Source organism: Platichthys flesus, chromosome 9, assembly GCF_949316205.1.
Source record: "Platichthys flesus chromosome 9, fPlaFle2.1, whole genome shotgun sequence".
NCBI lineage: Eukaryota > Metazoa > Chordata > Actinopteri > Pleuronectiformes > Pleuronectidae > Platichthys > Platichthys flesus.
In genome coordinates this window covers 22,052,483-22,071,919 of record NC_084953.1, presented here as the reverse complement: position 1 = coordinate 22,071,919, position 19,437 = coordinate 22,052,483, and the positions used below count along the sequence as shown (strand labels likewise).

Genomic DNA, 19,437 nt, shown 5'->3' with positions numbered 1-19,437 from the left:
ATCCGGAGCGTCACGGTCTAAAGGGAGAGGAGGAGAAGGAGAGAGCTAGAAAAGAGAGAGAGAGAGGGGAAGAGGGAGAGAGCTATATAGAGAGAGAGCGAGGAAGTGAGAGAGAGAGAGATAGGAAGTGAGAGAGAGTGAGGAAGTGAGTGAGAGAGAGAGAGAGAGAGAGTGAGAGGAAGAGAGAGAGAGAGAGAGAGAGAGAGAGAGGTAGAGAGAGAAAGTAAGGAAGTGAGTGAGAAAGAGAGACATAGAGAGAGAGAGAGAGAGAGAGAGAGAGAGAGGAAGAGAGAGAGAGAGAGAGACAGAGGGAGAGGGGGAGGGAGGGAGGGGGTGAAAGTGAAACAGCATCACCGCCTTTTTCCATCCAGCATCTTCACCCGCCGGCAGCCAAGTCGAGTGGGAGCTCAGTCACAACTCGTCCTCCCTGCGTCTAGAGTTCCCCTTCTTCCTCCACCTGCCTCCTCTTCCTCCTCCTCCTCCTCTTCGCAATGTCCGTGTCCAGTGACTTCGGGAACCCGTTGAGAAAATTCAAGCTGGTCTTCCTGGGGGAGCAGAGCGGTGAGTGAGAGAAGACATGTTTGTATCTCCTGGAGGAGAAGTTCTCGCGAGTCAAGTTGAACCCGCTGCACCTGCTGCTGCTGCTGCTGCTCAGTCAGCAACTCACACAACACGGAGTTAGCTTTAGCTGCTGCTACTGTCGGGGCTGCGCTGCTTCTCTCAGCTTGAAAGCTTTAAAGTGAAGAAGAGAGCTGCTTCATCTCTGTTAGTGATAGTGAGGAGGAGGAGGGTGTTGAGGTCCTTTAATCAAATTACCAGCGTAACGCTTCACACAATAGATTGGAGTGTGTGACATGAAACCTCCTTAAGTGTATCATTAATATAACAGAGGCTTTAATAATGATGCTAATTATAACCTTGGGAAGCGTGTAATGAGGCTTTTATTTTGAAACGCCCTCTAATAATCGTTTACCAGTTGTAAACGAGCAGTGCTGTGTAAATGAAACTGAACGTGCAGCCTGATGCTGGGGATGACACAACTTGGTAAATATTCCTGTGTGTGTGTGTGATGGGACACACCCAAGTTGTCAGTGGCGATGAGACAAGTTGTTTGGCTGCGGTATTGCTCCAGTGAGTGTGCCCGCTGAGGAAGGGAGCATTCAAAAAGAAGATCTCCTCTTTGTCTGGCCCTTCTCTCCTAAACGTAGCTGAGCTCGATTAAAGATCAAGGTTAGTTTTTTTGTGACAATCATATAAAAAAAAAAAAAATATCTACATAAGCAAATAAGAAAAAGTGCCCTCTTACACCAATTTTCTAAATTAACAAATCTTGTCCCAAAAGATCTATGAAGGAGTAAATTCCATTGTCATTCCCCCTTTTATCATATTTCATCAAAATATTCGTTGAAATATTTAATGAACAGCTATTTGTGACGCATTAAGAGCAGATAAAAAAAAAAGCAAACAAGCATTCACGCATCCTATCCGCTGTCCTACTGTGCAATAACATCAATATGAGATTCGGATTTGTGGATGGAGACGTTTCTGTCTCTTGTGCTCCTTCTTCCTCCAAAGGAGGGTTTAAGAGAAAGAAATCAGAATTGAAAATGAAAGTCAAAGTTAAAACAATTGTGCACAACAACATGTTCCTCTGGATAGGATGACTAACTTTATGTTATTTTTCATACATGAATTATTGTCTTTGTATAAAATATCAACATGAGAATCAGACATTATTTCCTTATTTCATGGAATATCAACTATCTGTTATTTTAATCTCCATCCCAAGCATCCCTCACCCAAACCGTCAGACAGTCTAAAGCTGCTCCTTCTCTGAGTTTTTTAGTGGCAACAAAATTGTCTTCCACAAGATCACACTAAGCTGAACTGAGACCTGACGTGAATCTTTAGGTTTATGTTTTCTTTGTCAGGGCAGGTCTGTGGATGTGCAAATTCACAGGTCTTGAGCAGCCAAACGAACCACTTAGTCATGGTTCAGCCTTTCACTATAGGTCCCATTGATCATCCACTATTGTGGGGTCATGCATTACACGGTATATTGTTCAGTTTAACACGGTGTGGCATACTCAATTATATTAGTAATAGTACAAAAATGTCCACTCTTAGCTGTACAATCAAGCATTTGCTGAAGGTCTCGCAACCAACTAAGATTTGGTTTACAATTACAGTTTTAGCACATTAACATGAAGAATGACTTAGTTATCAATTATTATTTTTGTTTGTATATAAAAACAAACCTCAGGTCACTGTTGTTAGGTTTTACTCAGGCAATGTCATGATAGGAAGTGCCCAGCAACAATCCAAAGGAGATTTGGCTGCACAAACATAATATTGTGCAGTGTATTCACCAGAGCACAGAGCTTGCTCAACGTTTGGATGTTAAAAATAATAGTCCAACTGTGGAGATAAAGATACATCATATTGTATTTTAAAAATAACTTATAGATTTTAGAATTAAACAGCATGAATGAAATCTCAGTCAGACAAGAATACATTTATTTAGTTGTTGCTCTGTGTGTGTGTGTGTGTGTGTGTGTGTGTGTGTGTGTGTGTGTGTGTGTGTGTGTGTGTGTGTGTGTGTGTGTGTGTGTGTGTGTGTGTGTGTGTGTGTGTGTGTGTGTGTGTGTGTGTGTGTGTGTGTGTGTGTGTGTGTGTGTGTGTGAACAGCACTATATAAAGAAAAACAATACATACATCTTCAGCTCGTGCAAACCTCCTTAATTCATACTTCATTTCAGTCATTGCTCATCTATATTGTCTTTTAGATACAGTCAGTTTCTGATCTGCAGAGGCAGTGACTGCAGGTGTTGACATATAGTAGGAAGTGGATGTACGTACAGTGACACAGGCTTTTGGAAACAGACAAAGCTCTGTGAGGCTGTCTCTTTTGCTCCTCTCTGTGAAAGTCTTTTGTGTTCAGCTTGTTTTACTCTGTAATGTGTAATACAGGTAGTATAGTGCAGGCTTAAATATGTAAAAATGTCACAAATGTTTGTGTGTGAGATGTGAACATAGACTGGCTGTTACGGACTGAACAGCTCAATTATTGATAAAGAATAATTTATCACTTCCCATGTGGCACAATTTTCTTTTGTCTTTGTCACACCTTGAATTCATCCTGATCACATCTGGTCTTAAATTATTCCTTTGTGAGGTTTGTTGCTTCCCTGACAAATACAGATAGGAGGGCATCTATCAGTGCGTTTATTTACATCTGTTCTAATGTTGGAATAAGACACAACCCGCAAAAATCGCGGACACAGATTCCCCCCACTGAAAGGCAGAATTTGCATTTCCTGTAATGACAGTATTTGTCACCACAGTATGTTAATTATAGTCACTGCTGTAACGTTTTATCAGCAAGATAAACCTTTGGCCTGATAAAATCCTGGAGGCTTGTAAGAGTTTAAAAAGCGAGATGCTGTTGTTGACCTAATTCTGCAGTGTCTTTTATGAACATCCTGGGCTGCTCTAAATGTCTCCGGAGAATCCACAGGTCTGTAGTGAGGGTCCCAGCCAGTGAGGAGGAGTGGAGTCTGTTATCAGTGTGAGTGGACTTTATTTGTCAACTCACTGCTCAGCCAGACAGCGGCAGCTGCAGCACCAGACCCTGTGTTTGATTGGGCCGTCTCCGGTGGAGCTGCATCTCATTGTTTATAATTGCAGCTGAAGCGCAGGCCGGTGTCAAGAGACAGCCCTTAGAGAGGCTGCAGTAAAAAAAGGCCACTTCTCGTTTCTGGCTTGATGGGGCCTGTGTACAGTGAAGGCCCATAATTGAGGGAGTAGCGTCTGAAACAATGTGCTATCAAAGGAAAGAAGAGTCTCTCCTCCTTCATACTTCTCCTGGTGCTGAAGGCTTTAAGCAGACCACTCAGTTGTTTCCGAGCCTGTGTGCCCACTGTCCTGGTGAAGCAAGCATTTTGCCCTGCGATGTTCTGCATTTATTGGGTCATAGTGTTTTTTGCCATAGGCAAGTTTTCAAAGGAGCAATACTGCATGGTACTTTTGTTAAAACCAATTGTTTGGAGGTAATCCCCTTTGCATGCTTCATTTCACAGTAGACAAACAGATTGGAATACGTTTGGTAGATGCATCTGCATGGCTGCCATGAGATTTTTGCTCGCTGGATCAAAATGACATCTTCCATCTCCGGCTGCAGATTGTAAACCAAAAATACTGCTGAGTCACTGGACCAGAGTGCTTGAAAGTAGGGTTTAGTTGGTTGCCTATAAAGCAGCAATCACTGTGTTTCCAGGAAACAGATCTCTCGGTAAAAGAGACCTGAAACCACAGATGCAGATATTGATACAACATGTTTTCACAGACATGCAATAACAATAACATGCATAGAAATCTCTGCAATGATAAGTGAAGGATAAATGCAAGCATTTTAAAATCAGTAGCCTCACAATTCCCTCTGGATTTGTAATAAAATTAAACACCACGTAGGACTATATGCATTTTTAATCCATTTTTGTTCTGTGTAAGTTGTTTGGAGAAGTAATCTTATAAGGATACCACACATTTCTGTTCATTAATATGGAAGGCTGTGGCTCATCATAGGAAAGAACCTGACAAGTTTGATTTTTAAACTTCTGGAACTGGATGCTTATCGATAGTGTATGTGGAGCCTCTAGGTGCACTTACCTCCTCACGGAAGCTGAGACAAACATTCAGTGATGGGAATATCTTGTGAATCTATCTGTGTGAAACAATAGGAGGTTGTTGATGAAATGTGTTGAGAACACTGCTGTGATTTTCATGTGGGTTTGTGTGCTGTGATGGTTATGTCTAAAATGCTCCCTGCTACATATATAATTCTAGCATATGTATTGAAATAATAATCTATATTTAAATATATATCTTAAATGCAAAATATTAGTGCAAAACACCTCACTTAATGTGAAATAATCAGATGTCACCTTCCATAATTGTTCTTGCCAAAGCTAAGCACCTATGCAATAGATGTCCACAAAATGTATACCTACAGATCTTAGTGTCAAAAGTTGAGCTTCAAGCAGTAGTTTACATTAAATATGTAGGATACAGTATTTTATACATTACTACTCTATGAATCTAGACTATGTCCCTGACATTTTGGGGGACATTCATTACACCCAAACTAATTTATCATTCGGCTAATATGAGCCTTTTGCAACTGTATCAGTGTCGGCATTTATGTTTGACGATATGCGCCAATACAGAAACTTTTATTTTGCAGTATAAACAATGCGACAAGATTTTAAAGTATTTATGTTTACACATTCATCTCATATTTGGTTGCATTTTAGTTTTTTTATCGTAAGGGTTTGATAATGACTTTATTTATTTTCTCTCTATATATATTTATATTGATCAATCTATCAATATCATACATCACAACGTAGCCTGGATGCTCAAGGGTAGCACAGTCTACGATCTGTGGAGTAAATGGCGTTACCAGACCTTCCGTTTGTGAGCATTAGCTTGAGTGAGGGATTGAAGATCGGCTGTCGACACTGACTTGGCAGAATCCCGATGTTGCAGCAGGAAGATTGAAGTCTGTGGGGGTCCAGGCTACATTCCTGAGCGGCATCTCTGTTTGCTGCGACATTTGTTAATCTGGCTGTGTCTCAATATAACTGATCATCACTTTCATCTCACATCTCATTGGGTCTTCCCAGCATGTTCTTCGTCTGTAATGGATGGCGGGAAACAAGTCCCTGACAGCTTTGATCTGCTATTGATTGTCTCAGCTGCCTATTAATAGGGATAATTGATCAAAAGGCATCAATCCCGGTGATGTGTAGTCCCTCTGTTCATTTATTAAGGGCAGGAAGAAATGTCCTAAAGCTTTTGTATACTTTTCAACCTTGGCTTTAAACAAAGATCCTCCTTACCTGTTTTTCTACTTCCAACTCAAGATTCTAAGACAAAAATAAGGTCATTTTGATATTAATGACGATGGCTTTATTGTTTTTAAACAAACTCACATTTTCTGACTTGCTGCAGGAGCTGGTTCTGCAGCAAAGGTTTAACAAACAAATAACAACTATATGCAGCAGAGTGGGTGTGTTCCCAAAGGCCCACAGGAAAGCATAGCCTCACTACAAACCTTGCTCATAATAAAGTAGGATTGCAAATGTATCTGCTGGCAATGAAGTGATGTAGGGAAACTGTCTGATTCAGTTCTGCTCTCCTATGTGTCAGTGAAAAGATTTTGGAAGCAATATCTGATGACACAGTTTTACAAAAAGCAGGAATAAAAATAGCAAGGGTTGGTGTCGCTTTTGTTACAAATGTGAAGTCTTACCTTGTTATTCTAAAGAACAACTTTAATAAGGATCCAGGAACTTTTAAGTGCCACATCATTCAGCTGGAGAGACTGTGCACACAACTCTCTCTAAATTGTATGTCTTAGGAAAAGATTGTGCTCTAGCTTAATGTGAGAATCTTTCGAAGCAGAAAGAGAGTGAGAGAGACCAAGAATCCCATTTAAACATAATCCCAGTTGCTCAACCAGAACAGCTCTGTGAATCAAACTCCCACTGTGGAGGAAGGCTGTCATTTACCCAGCATGGGATGTGACACTCCACTGAGTTCAGCAGGTCTCCATCGGTGTTTACCCTTTCACCAGCTCCCCAGATGAGCCCTCATCACCGGGATGCTTTAGCCTCAATGCAGCCTGTGAAAGCCTTCATTTAACCTGCCTTGAAATTATTAATGATTGTCTGTCATTTAAAAAAAATTATATTAGTTAAAGGTTCAGTGTGTTAGATTTAGGTGAAAGGGCTCTATTGGCAGGAATTTAAAATTAAATATCCCTTGTGATATTTTCAGTAGTGTGGGATCAAACTAAATTATACGAAATTTAGTTTTCTTTACCCTTGAATGGGCCCTTTATATTTAGATACTTTATATTTACATTGGGATTATCTATTTACATCTATTTACAGTAGCCCAGACTGAACAAACTAAACACATTTTGAGTTCTTATGACAACTAACGCTGCCACAGGTTTGGAAAAGGAGGGTGAGGTGAAGGGTATTCAACTGCAAAATGCAACTTCACCACTAGATGTCATTAAATTATGCACACTGAACCTTTAAAGTTAGGGTTGGTAATCCTGGAACAGCTAGCTAGATCTGGCTACACTTTGAAAATATGCAGCAGATACATCCCATAGGCTGTCTCATCGAAGTCATGTGGCCAGAAACTCATGAACTTGCACTGCCTGACATGCAGGAAGCAGATTTGTCTGTGACTCGCTCGCTAACTTCTTTGTTTGAGCACTTTCTGGCTCTCTGGCTTTTGAAAACTCTGGTCATGTGCAGGGAAAAACACTGACAGGCTGCATGCAGGCAGGCAATTTGGTTAGAGACAGATAGGTATGCCAGAAAATCACGTCATTCAGTCCAAAATAACTGATTGATCTTATTGGAGTCCTGGCTACAGACACTGGCAAATTGTATTTTTATAATTTTTTCGTAGACAACTTTATTTATTGACGCATGTGCACATAGGTGATTCTTATGTTATACAGATTCCAAGTGACAGGTACACAGTAGGGCTGTAACGATTCATGAACCAAAAACGCTTCATAGCTGTGCAGGGACCCAGAACCGGAGCGCTCCCTGCCGGCTTCAGTGCTGCGCGGGCAGGCAGGAACAGGAGACACTCCAGCAGAGTTGACTGCCTCTCTGCCTGCCTCTTGAAAGCCTCCAGCTGCTGTATGCCCTTCGCTGCCTGCTCCCGGTACATGGCCACGTACTTCTCCGCCATTCGAACCAGCACCATCTCAGCCTGCAGTTCAGCGTCTCTGGCTGTGTTGAGCCCCACGTTGACCGCCACTTTGGCAATTGTCGATGGCCGGGGTCTTCCAACAGTAGCCAGAGAAGAACCCCTCACTCTTCATCATCTTTATTTCTCTAACATAGGCGGAGCATGCATCTCTCCTGATGTCTTTTAAACTTGAGGAGTAATCAGCCAATAGCCATCACCTTCACTGATTGCTCCCCTGGTATAGGTGGAGGTTCTCTCTGAGCCACCTCCAAAGTATCCAATCACACTCCAATCCAATCACAGCCCCGAGACCACAACCCTCGTAATCTTAACCAACACAGAAGTGACTAGTATCTTCAGATCAATGAGTGTGTGGGATGGAGTGTATCGTTCATTTTACCTTTACAGAAGTGTGTTGTAGAGTGTGCATGTTGTCGCCACTCGGGAGCAGACGCCTCGTCCCTACAGTCATAGTCAGGAGGAAATCATCTGGTAGATTGTTTATTCCCCTGTGGAGTTTCCCTGGAGCTGCCATACGGCGTATGCCAGACTGACTGACTGACTTGACCATCAATGGTACCGTGAGCGCCCTGAACATATTGTATATATGAACGCTGTTGTTATTGAAGCGACACAGATGTCTCTCTTTCTGTTTACTTTCCTGAGTTGCTGGTTTATAAAGATCTGCAGTAAAGCTCGGAACAGATTATTTTTGTTGCATCTGTTTTCGTTGTTTGAACTGGAAAGAGCTGAACTGTGGACTAAGTATATATATGGATTGAACTCTAGCCGTTGAGAATGTGGGAGACACGCACATATCATTGCTGTCATTACAGCAATAGCACACAGACTAAAGAGTGAACGATAACCATGAGGTCTAACTGTCTGCATGGATGGTAAACATCTTATGGCCCATACTAGCAAGCGCTAGCATAACAGTGCGAGTGAGCATACAGCAAATAATGCTGCAAATAGCGCAGCACACTCCAAGTCAGAGATCACATATGGTGTTATAGGAGAAAACTTTGGGTTCATTATTACATAACTGACGGGACAAATTAGAATATGGCAGGCTGTCACAGTCTTGATAAATAATGTTAAACTCTGATGACTATCAGGACATGAAGAGGAAGTCAACAGACTTTCAGAAAAGAACTACCAGCCCTTCAGGTAACGTTTTGAATTATTATGCTGTTCCAAAAAATAGACATGAGTGTGTAAATACAGTATAATGTTATATTTAGATGACAGTGTAAGCACCACGCAGATGGTTGTGCAGGTTGTGGAAGCATTCTTTGTTAAACTCCAGTTTAACAGGCCTAAGAAGATTCTGTGCGGCCACAGCAATGTAAAAAACAACTCTAATGCTTCAAACGCTTCAACTCCAGATGTCAACATATTCAGGGACAGTGATATAAAAATGAAAACCCTTTTTAGACAGATGCAAAATATTTCTTTCTCCAGGCCTTTTGTGACGCTCATCCTGTCAGCATCCATTGATGGAGAATGAAGCATCTCCAGGCCTTGGTTTTGTCCTTTTATTTATTTTATACTTCTCTGGAATCCAGATAACTCTTTAGAAGCTGATAAGTACTTTGTCCCACACTTTGCGGAGGCTATGGGAGAGTTTAGCCTTGCAGCCAAAGCAAGCCTTGATCCCAAACACAATGGTAACAATGCTTGTTTTGTTCCTGCTGCAGAACAAAGATCTAAAGGTAAACAAGAAAGGTTTTCATAATGTGACATCAGCCCTAAATCAGCATTTCTTTCCTGTTCAATCCAAATGCTCATAACTATATTGTATTTACACAACTGGTTCTGATACCAATGAACAAATATGTTGTAGCTTATTTTCAAAACTAGATTAGGATACAGTACATTCCTAAAGTCCCTATCTTTCAGCCTTTTGTGTATTTTTCAACAAATCATAATTAAAAACACAGGTCTGTTGTTGAGTGAGTAAAGCAGATTAAGGTCTGTATTATTTGGTGGATCCATTTGTCACAATGGAGCACAGACTGTACCTTTTAATGTAGTTCAGTGCTCATGATCTTGGTCTGTTGAGAGGACAGATCCTGTCAGACCAAGCGGCCCCTTCAAAATGATAAAGTTTTTTTTTCTTACTCATAATAATTATTTTACCCATGTGGTGAGCAACAGCAGATGCCAAGTCGGTCTGACCCACTGATTTCCCAGTGCACTTGAGAAAATCATATTTATTGGGTCTGGCTGTTTGCCAGGATCATAAGAATGAGCTTGTAGTCTCCAGTATGCCGCCCCAGTTAAAAACCATGGCCTAATGCAACTTAGCTTAGTCAGTGGGTCTGTGACCAAGTACATTTACTCCTATGATGCATATGTATATTCGATATGGCAATTTCAGATTCATCTGGGTGGAAAGTGTGTCATACAAACATCATTAAAAGCAGATGTACACAGGATTCCTACAAGAGGATCAAACGGCTTACTGTGCCACACACTGACTCATTATAACCATTTACTGGCACTGCCAGCACTGCTTTTAAACAAAGAAATTATTCCAGAGATAAATTGATTAGACGTTCAGTGTTGTGGAAATTTGTCATGTATGTTTGAGAGTTGCTTGTTCCCTGAATAATCCAAAAAGAGTGATGAATCATCTCTAATTTAATTCAAGCAGCGTGCAGAGATGGACTCAGATCTCCAGAATGTCTGCTTTAGGATAAATGGAAAACATAAGTAAGTTTAGATTCAGCTGAACAATCTTCAGCTGTCATATGTTAACCCCTGACTGCCCGTGTGCCCGCATGTGACCAAAGATATCGGCCAATTAATATATCCCCTCATTCTTTTTAGCCGTTATCAGACATGAACTCAGGATAATCTCGTGACAATGAGGTCGAGACTTTCTCTGGACTTTGCCTTTCACACATGAAGAATACAGCAAGAGAAGCGTTATTGTAATGTGTTGTCCCATCCAATGTTAAGTCTTGTCGCTTCTTCTGCAACAATGAATTTAAGAATCAGGGGAAGAACTTCTCCCCTCTCTTCAGGGGTGTGGGTCAGCTCGTCTCTGTCGCTCTTCACACAAACTGACGATCACATTTATTTAGTTATTAATCGATGATGTTGGATCAAGAATCTGGATTGTTCCGGTCATTTTAACCACGATGTCCTGCATGTCCGTGTCAAATCATGTCTCAAGTAGTGTGTAGCAGGTGACCTGTGTGAGCGCAAAATATTGTACTTTACTTTATTTTCGATTAGTGTTATTAGTGTTGGTGTTTACTGTAAATGTGTTAAGTGAGCGCAGGTCAGCAGGGGAGAGAGGAGGGCGGCATGTGGCAAGATAATAGAGTACAGTACAAGGATAATGAACTTGTAATGTGTTTCTGCCCTGACCCTGAAGCAGCATGTCAGGTCCACCTCTGCAAATTGAACGAAGCAGTCAGCAAACCCGATAGATTGAGAATGCACACATTGAGGGAAAGTATTTACTGAATATTTCGACATGAGCAACATTAAGTGGATGAGAGGCTGTAAATGTTGATTTCTATAGTCACACCTACTAATTTTATATTTGCTGTGTTAAAAACTGCTTCTGCGCTTGTTCTCTGAGGCCGGGGACGATGAAAGATTGGTGTAACTGTCTCTTCTGGACACTTCAAACACCTGTTTGTGATTCCAGTCATGAGATTATCTCATAGGCCGTGTGTATTTACAGTGAGTTTCACAAGATTTACTTTGTTAACTCCATAACTTTTAAGTGAAAACACAAGAACATGAGTAGATCTGATAATATCTGAAGTACTACAACATACTGTATGTCTGGAAGAAGAAATAAATGAAAGCGTGTGTCCTGTCTTTTTGTCTGAGAGGATGCTGTTTTCATTTCTTGAGCCTCCAGCTGCCCTCTGCCTTGTGAGAATGGAATCTAATTTAAACATTAAAACGTCAAGTTGGTCGCTCTCGAGCCCTCTGGCCTCAAATAGCAGACATATGACTTCTATCTCTTTTCCTAGGGCAATCACATACACCACAAGGGTCATACTGTGCATTTCAAAATTGGTGGCACACATTGTTGGGTGTCAGTGTGCCCTTACTGTGTGTTTTTGTGGGTATGGCAGTTGCTTTTAGTAATGTCAAATGCCTCATTAGACTGCATGAGGGCTGAAATGGCTTCCTGAGTGCTTTGTGTGTGCACGGGAAACTGGGCCTTTGTTGAGTTTGAAAGCATGTTCATCCATTATTCAGAGGCATTGGTAAATGGACGCATCCTCGTAAGATTTCATTTTCCAATTTCTCAACCGTCCATTGTTAAAATAGTCTATAGTAATGCTATCACAATAACTCTTTGCAAATGTTACATTTTTTCTATTTTTGTTGCTGATTCTGATTAGGCTACGTGGTAGTAACAGACAGATGCTGTCGCAATTAATGCAAAATACAGATGAGGCTGATCCGAGGGTCATTAGTTTTGTAGGTATTGGGATAAATGGTTATGGTTGTAAAGGAAAAGTCAGGGACTCACCCAGGTTATTATAATCCATTTTTAAGGAACAGTTTTTGAGACAATTCATTGAAAACCAAAAGGCAGGGTTAGGGTTAGGGATAATGGTGCTAGTGGAAAAGTCACTAATGACCAAAGTCATTAGGAGTCATCTTCAGGGTACGTTTAAACCAAATCATTGTGTAGATGCTGAGCTATCAGTCAGGATTAGTGAAAGCTTTGCTGGTAAAACTGTAGGAAAAGTTAAAGGAATTACCAAAGTCACTAAGACTTATCTTCTGGTGATCCTGACTGCCAACGTCTTTGCAGATCAATCAGTGGTGACCTTCACCCTTGAAGAATCTATGTCTTGACATTTGCACAGCTAGGTTTCAAGAAGTTACATGGTTAGACTGTTATTGATATGAATAAAGGTGATTTTATCTTGTCTAGCTTAAATATAACTGACATGTTATATGTCAGCACATATAACTGTCTGTCACACAGATGTCTTCAATTGTCTGAAAGGATCTCAGCTAAGGTTGAGGGTAAAATCACCAGAAGCTCTGCACTCACTAGTTATGTTCTAACATGCGTAGAGAAATATCAATCAATCCCAGTCTACACCCACATAGTCCTGAGAGGTTCAATAAGATATGAAAACAGGTGAAAACACTTGTGTTGCAGGACTAGCCTGATTTAATGAGGAGTACCTACCCATATTCAGCTTGACACATAACGTACAATACCAGTTTAACACAAACAGAAAACAATTCCTATCAGATGTCAAAATGTGACTCATCAAAGCAAATATTTATCTAAAGATTTCGTTTGGTGTTTTTTGTCTTTTCTATGCTCTCAAGCATATAGTGTGCAAGAACAGCAGACTCAAAAGTTAAGCAGTGTTTTATCATGCAGATCTTACTTCTTAAAGTATACTTAGCATGGTATAACTTACACACTGGAAGGAAACAGCTAGTCTTACTCGACTGAATTTTGTACTTCCATATATTTCCAAAGCTGTACCATTCCAGCAGATTTCAATGTCATGTAAATTGGATAGTTTACAAAACACAAAGCAGGGTGTTATAATTTACTTACTAGAAAGAAAAAACATGGCTGGTTAGCTCTTCTCTTCTGTTTATCTGTGGTTGAGTCACAGGGGCAGCATGCTAAGCAAGGTTTTTAAGGGCGTCCCTCTTTCCAGCAATGCTTTTCAGCTCCTCTTGGGGATTCTAAGGTGTTATCAGGCCAGATGGGATGTCTCCCCCGAACAACCTCTTATGGCTCCTTTAGACGGGAATGAGCAGTGGCTCTATCTAGATCCCAAAGGCTATCCCCAGCCAATCTATGCAGGGTGGTCATTGGAGTCTTGTATCTGTAATGTGTGCTGGGTAATACCCAGAGCTTATGTCCATAGGTGAGGGTTTGAATGTTGATTGACTAGCAATCGAAAGCTTTGCCTTCTGGCTCAGCTCCCACTTGAGCACAATGGTCTGGTACATTACTGCTGACGCTGCATAAATGTTCCTGTCTATCTCCATCCTCATCTCACTTGTGAGACTCTTTGTACTCTTATGGAAGAAACAGTCCATCCTGTTACACAACAGTTTTTTTTAAATGAGAGCTGCAACAAGGCATCTGACCATCAGTCTCCCGTGGCTTAATGTCCAGCAACACAAGATAGGGGGATTTACTTCATGGTAGATTTTTCTCAACTAGAATCTCTTTTTTAACACAATGTTTGGTCAATTCATAAAATATTCAGATTAGTCACAATTGTGCAACATCAGGAAACAATCATGAATGCAAACAATTAATCAAAGTAAGATTGATACAAATTTTATCGCTAAAAGATTTTTCAGAACTCATTCTTTTGATTTGTTAGTTCATGTCATTCGTTAACTTAAGGCCGGCGCATGCTTCTGCGTTTTCACGGGCCCGTAAGCGCAAGAGCCCTTCCGGGCCCCTTACGTGCTTATGTATCCCTTCTTACGTGCTTACGTGCGTCGCCCAATCTTTCTAACTATACGGCAAAGCTCTGCGAGCCTCACGCAGCCCGCAAGGCTGTGATTGGTCTGCTAACTACATCCTTTCCGGAGTATCATTTCTGGTTTCATGCCCCATAATACCGGCAGAAACAAAGCAAAATTTAGAAAAAAGAATATGGATCAAATAGAAGAGCGGTTGGCAGAAGAGATCTGAAAGTATAAACACTTGTATAACCCGTCACTGACTGGCGGATTTGTCCGCCAGAACAAGGCTATGAGGAGCCGCAGTGGCGATGTAAACAAACAGCCGACAAAAAAGAAAGAAGGCGTCTCTAAGTTCGTCTTAGACAAAACACGCTACTCCGCCTAGTGTTCTTGCTGGGAATTGCTTTGTAACACGCGCAACTCTTGGAAAAGCATGAATGACAACGAGTCCTTCGCAACAGCGGCTTGAAAAGCAGCAGACGCAGTTTCAGAAGCATGCGCCGGCCTTTAGACTGAAAGAAAGATTTGAAGGCCATCTGCTGTTTGCCATTCTCCTGTTGTGTTCTTTATGCCAGCTGCTATGACTATGCACACAGAATCAAGAGTCAATATCTCTCCCACTGGTCTGTATCTCCTCCGATCTGCTCCAGATCTCTGTGCTCTTCTTCCACTGCAAGGACAGATATAACCACTTATTTTCCTCTGTTCCTGTTATTGATAAATATTAGATACCTGCCTCTCTCCAGCATGCTGAGCTCCCATCCAAGTGTCGTGCAAAGGCAAGGCATTAAACCCACTGTTTTATTTTTATCTATCTCTCTGTGAGTGGGAACCAGGCCTATGCAGAATGCACTGCCATGCTCTGATTGGCTGCCAAGTCCTCAAGGGTTTTCCATGATGGCTGCCACCAAGTGACAAGCAGTGGATTTACCTGGGTCCTTGGTACATAGAGTCAGGGCTAGATAGACAATTGTGTTTATTATTACGCTTAATAAAGCTCATCAAGAAGTGTCTCTTGGATGTTTGATGCACTATGTATAAGCATTTTCTCTTCCATAGATATATCTTTAGTATCTTTTAATGTAATTTGTGAATACGTGTTTTTAGCCATAACAACCTTTTTACGTCCTTGCATATGCATTACAGTCTCTGTAGTTTAAGACAAATTTCTCCACATATACACAATATTAACATTCTGCCAATGGTGAAATTGACAATGATAGATTTAGTCATTAAATGAGTGGGAATATTTCTTATTTTAAGAGAATAGTTTCTGTTACATCCGTTAAATACAATCATCTTCAGTTCTTATGGTGTCTCATAGGTTTTTTTTTGTTTTCATTACAGCATTTTTGTTACTCATTCGTTTTTTCCTAACTGGCGTAGGTGTTGAGACGAGAGACTCCTTAACTAACTCTTTCATTGTTAAATACTTCGCAAATGGCAGGAGGAGCCAGAGCCTAATGTGAACCCAGCTGTGTAGGACCTTTAATGTGCTGTAAAATTGTATTTTGAGCTCTTAAAAGATCCCTTGATGAGCTGTATGCTCACTGTGCTCAGCGGAGTCCTGGTGGTGTAGGTTGTGCAGCAGCAGGTGCTCAGTTCTCTCCGTTAATTGGCTCCCCACGATGTTAACTCACTCCACAAAGTCTTTGAAGCAGCAGATGCAAGGAGTGGAGACATAATTTAAACCAAGTCTGTAATTGGAGACCCAATAAGCAATAATCCTAGTTACTATTTATTGAGGTGTCAACAAGTCGGCTACATTATTGAGATGTTACTCAGCATGGAAGGACATGATCAACAGGGATAGCCTTACTGGTAATTGTATATTTATTTCCGGCTATGTGGATACCTGACCTGAGCCTATCGGGACACTTAGGGCGAACTTCAAACCTAAAATAAAAAAATATTTTGGGTTGGGTTCGATCCTGTTGGTTAGGCTATCTACTAAATTTGTTGCATCTTCAGATGCAGACAAAATAAACAGATTGTCGGGCTAGGGTCATGCTCGGTTAGTCTTAGACGGGTTCAGACAGTAAATTGGTGCCCAAGCCAACCTCTAGTCGAGACATGTGCAGTGAGGGTGTTACTAATATTTACAGAGTAGTGAGCAGTGTAGTAAAGAATAGAGTAAAGTAAATGCATCTTATGTGATAACCTGGAATCTATTTAGAATTTGACTTAAACTTAAAACTACTCGGTGTGTGAAACAGTCATACCATCTTCTGTGGCTCTGGAGGAAACTATGAAATCTGAGGATGTACCTCTGATGACGTTGTCAGGCTCCCTTGAATAGGGGAGTGGTAACACCACAAAGGGACATTTGCTCATTGATGAAATGTGTGTGGAGCTCTAAGCTTCATAATATGACTACTCTTAAGGCTAGCTCAGTCCTAATGGGTATAGTAACAAAACGCTGTATTTAATAGATGTCTTTGTAAAATTGACGACTTATGTCAGTGAAAAATTGCTCTTCTGTGAAGCAGTTTTTACTCCAACAAATAGAAATTAGATTTGTTCATTGCAGGTAATGAGCTATGAACCATGTTGAACTCTCCTTCCCTTCAAAGGTCAACCCTGTCAAGGTGGATTGCTCACATTAGACAGTCTCTTCAGATGGTGCTGTCTGTTTCTACACCGGTTTGAGGCACAACAAAGTTAAAGATGTACATGGCTTATGTAACCATTAATTCCTCTCATAACCGCTACTGCAACTATGAAACAGTGTAACAGAATAACTGCATTACCGCAGCCATTTCAGTAGAGTTATGAAATCACAGCAAAATGTTTCAATAATTCTAAAAGACTAAAATATAGGCTTGCAAGTTACCTGATATTGTTTAATCAAACACTATCAGGACTCTGACATTAAGGCCTTGTCTACAATACTGCAGATATTATTTTAAATAGATTTTTCCCCCTCCAAGTAAAAAACAAATCTCCCACCACATGCCCTTTATTTTCACGAAATATCTCTGTCCAGACAAGAACAGAAAAATGACAGGCATTTGCTATGAAAAGCTCAAACAAGTCTACAAAGTCTATAATCTGTCCAATACCAGAGAGGAATATTGTGAGCATGCTCTTTGAGAGAATTGACTCATCAACTAGGAAATACAGGTAGCCTCAATTGTTTTTATTGTTTTTTTGGTGCAAACAACAATGGACATGCCTGAAGAATGCTGTGACGTCATTATTTCTGTTGTACATGTACACACCAATACACAGAAACCAGAGTTTCTACCAGCCTGTTTTGTATTTAGCTCTAACCGAGTCTCCTCATACAGAAAATATAAGTCATATCAAGGATATATCCAAACAATCTCATTAAATCACGTTTTCATTACGTGATTAAAATTGTTGAAAGTTCATTATTGGCTTGTAGCCAGGCAGTTTAAATAATAGCTAAACGTCTAACAGTTCAATGTTACCCCTCCTTTAGAAATTTAATAAGCTGCAGTTTTCTCTGTAAACCCAATGCTCTGCGAGAACACACCTGCGATAGGTCTTGAAAGAAAAGAAGTTATTGCTTTGATATCTCCAGCGCTGCCTTGGGTATGCTTTAGTGTTTGACTAAAACTACTAATCATTTGAATCCCATCATAATCCCTAAAATAGCGCTGAGTGTTAATGGCAAAGAGGATGAAAAGCTTATGAGGAGGAAATGCTCAGAGATGCAGAGCTAATTCTGTAACGTAATCAAAAATCTTCGTTGTTAATCACTTATTTTTAGCTGTACAGAAAATTCTTTAAATTATTGCAACCATGTAACTAAGCTTCCTGCTTCCACCCCAATGATTAAATTCACAAAAACAGACCCCATATCTGTAGATACGGACAAAAATGTGATTACACTCTGTGTTCAGTCATTTATGATTTGGAGACTGAAGGATGGATAAGGACAGGTCTTGTTTCCCTGAATTGCTTTGGTATAACATTTCAATCATGTACTTAAATGCAGGTCATTATGCTGAACTGAACATTCACCGAGCAAAACCAAACTGGTCTGTGCACAGTACACCTTCCTTACCTTGCCCTTCTATCTGCATTCTCCCAAATACTACTGCGTTGGAGAACGAGAATAGGATGTGGTTTTTCTCCCAGATTTTTGAAACTTAGAGCAGTGACAGAGCACAGAAGATGCTGTGTCATGTTTCTTTAGGGGTTGAGGGCGATGAGTCAGCACTGAGGATGTTGGATCAGACTCTCCATCCTAATGTTCTGTTCTCTCATAACTACTGATGTGAAGGCATTCTGAGTCTGACACACATTCAGGGTGAAAAACAGAAACTAGACCTGAGACAGTAGAGTCAATATTGTGTTTCAGTATGCATGGCTGCAGCTATTGATGGTTTTCATTGGTTATCCTCTAAAAAGTGTCAAAATGTTTTGAAAAAAAACATTACAGTTAACAAGCCAATGTCTTCGGATTTATAACCGTTCAGAATGTGGAGGTTTTTGAAATAATAATTGTCGTCGCAGATCTCATAAGATGTCACTAGAAAGTTCACATTAATTCTGTAATTTTGGTAAAAACTATAATGAGGCATTGTGCAATAAGTGTGTTACATGTGTGTGTCTGCTCGTCTCTGTCACTCTTCACACAAACTGACAATCAGGTTAATTTAGTTATTGGCAATGGCCATAAGCGATGGTGTAGGACCCCGTATAGTAACGTACAGTGTTCCAATTACACCTAGCCCTATTCTCCGGCGTCAAATACTCGCGCACATGGAAGTTTAGGGTATTGCAAATCATATACCATTCGAAAACATCTAATTAAATCACTGTTTATGTTCTAAATTAATGAATTACCATTAATTTTTCTACTCCAGCCGTGCCAACTTGATTAATGGAGGTTTATGAGGCGATGTTACCTTACACTGTAGCTAACAGGTAATCCAGGCATGCTAATGTTATCAGTTTACATTCGAGCAGATAAACAGTTTAGCAGGTGTGTGTCACAGAACATTTTGTTTTTTATTTCTGCGCCCATGTTAGAGTGACCTCACTCCGCTCTCTCTTGGGAGTCGGGGTCCCGCCGATTTTCTTTCATGTCTGCAATTCACAGTAAAATAGACTTAGTATCTACTTAAGTACAAAGTCCTACTTTTATTCGAGAAAATATGTATATAAGTAATAAAGGAGTTTTGATTACAAATAGACAGTGAATACATTAGTAAAACATTGAATATACCAGTAAAATGT

General features: G+C 40.5%; 1 protein-coding gene across 1 annotated transcript in view; it reads left to right on the top strand.

Moving 5' to 3' along the window:
* The first annotated feature begins 339 nt into the window (after positions 1–339).
* rab6ba (RAB6B, member RAS oncogene family a) overlaps positions 340–19,437 on the top strand; it is a 47,493-nt gene continuing 28,395 nt past the window's right edge. The window contains exon 1 of the mRNA XM_062396245.1: positions 340–561. Coding sequence (XP_062252229.1) covers positions 492–561 — 70 coding nt within the window. The 5' untranslated portion in view covers positions 340–491. The remainder of the gene's footprint in view (positions 562–19,437) is intronic.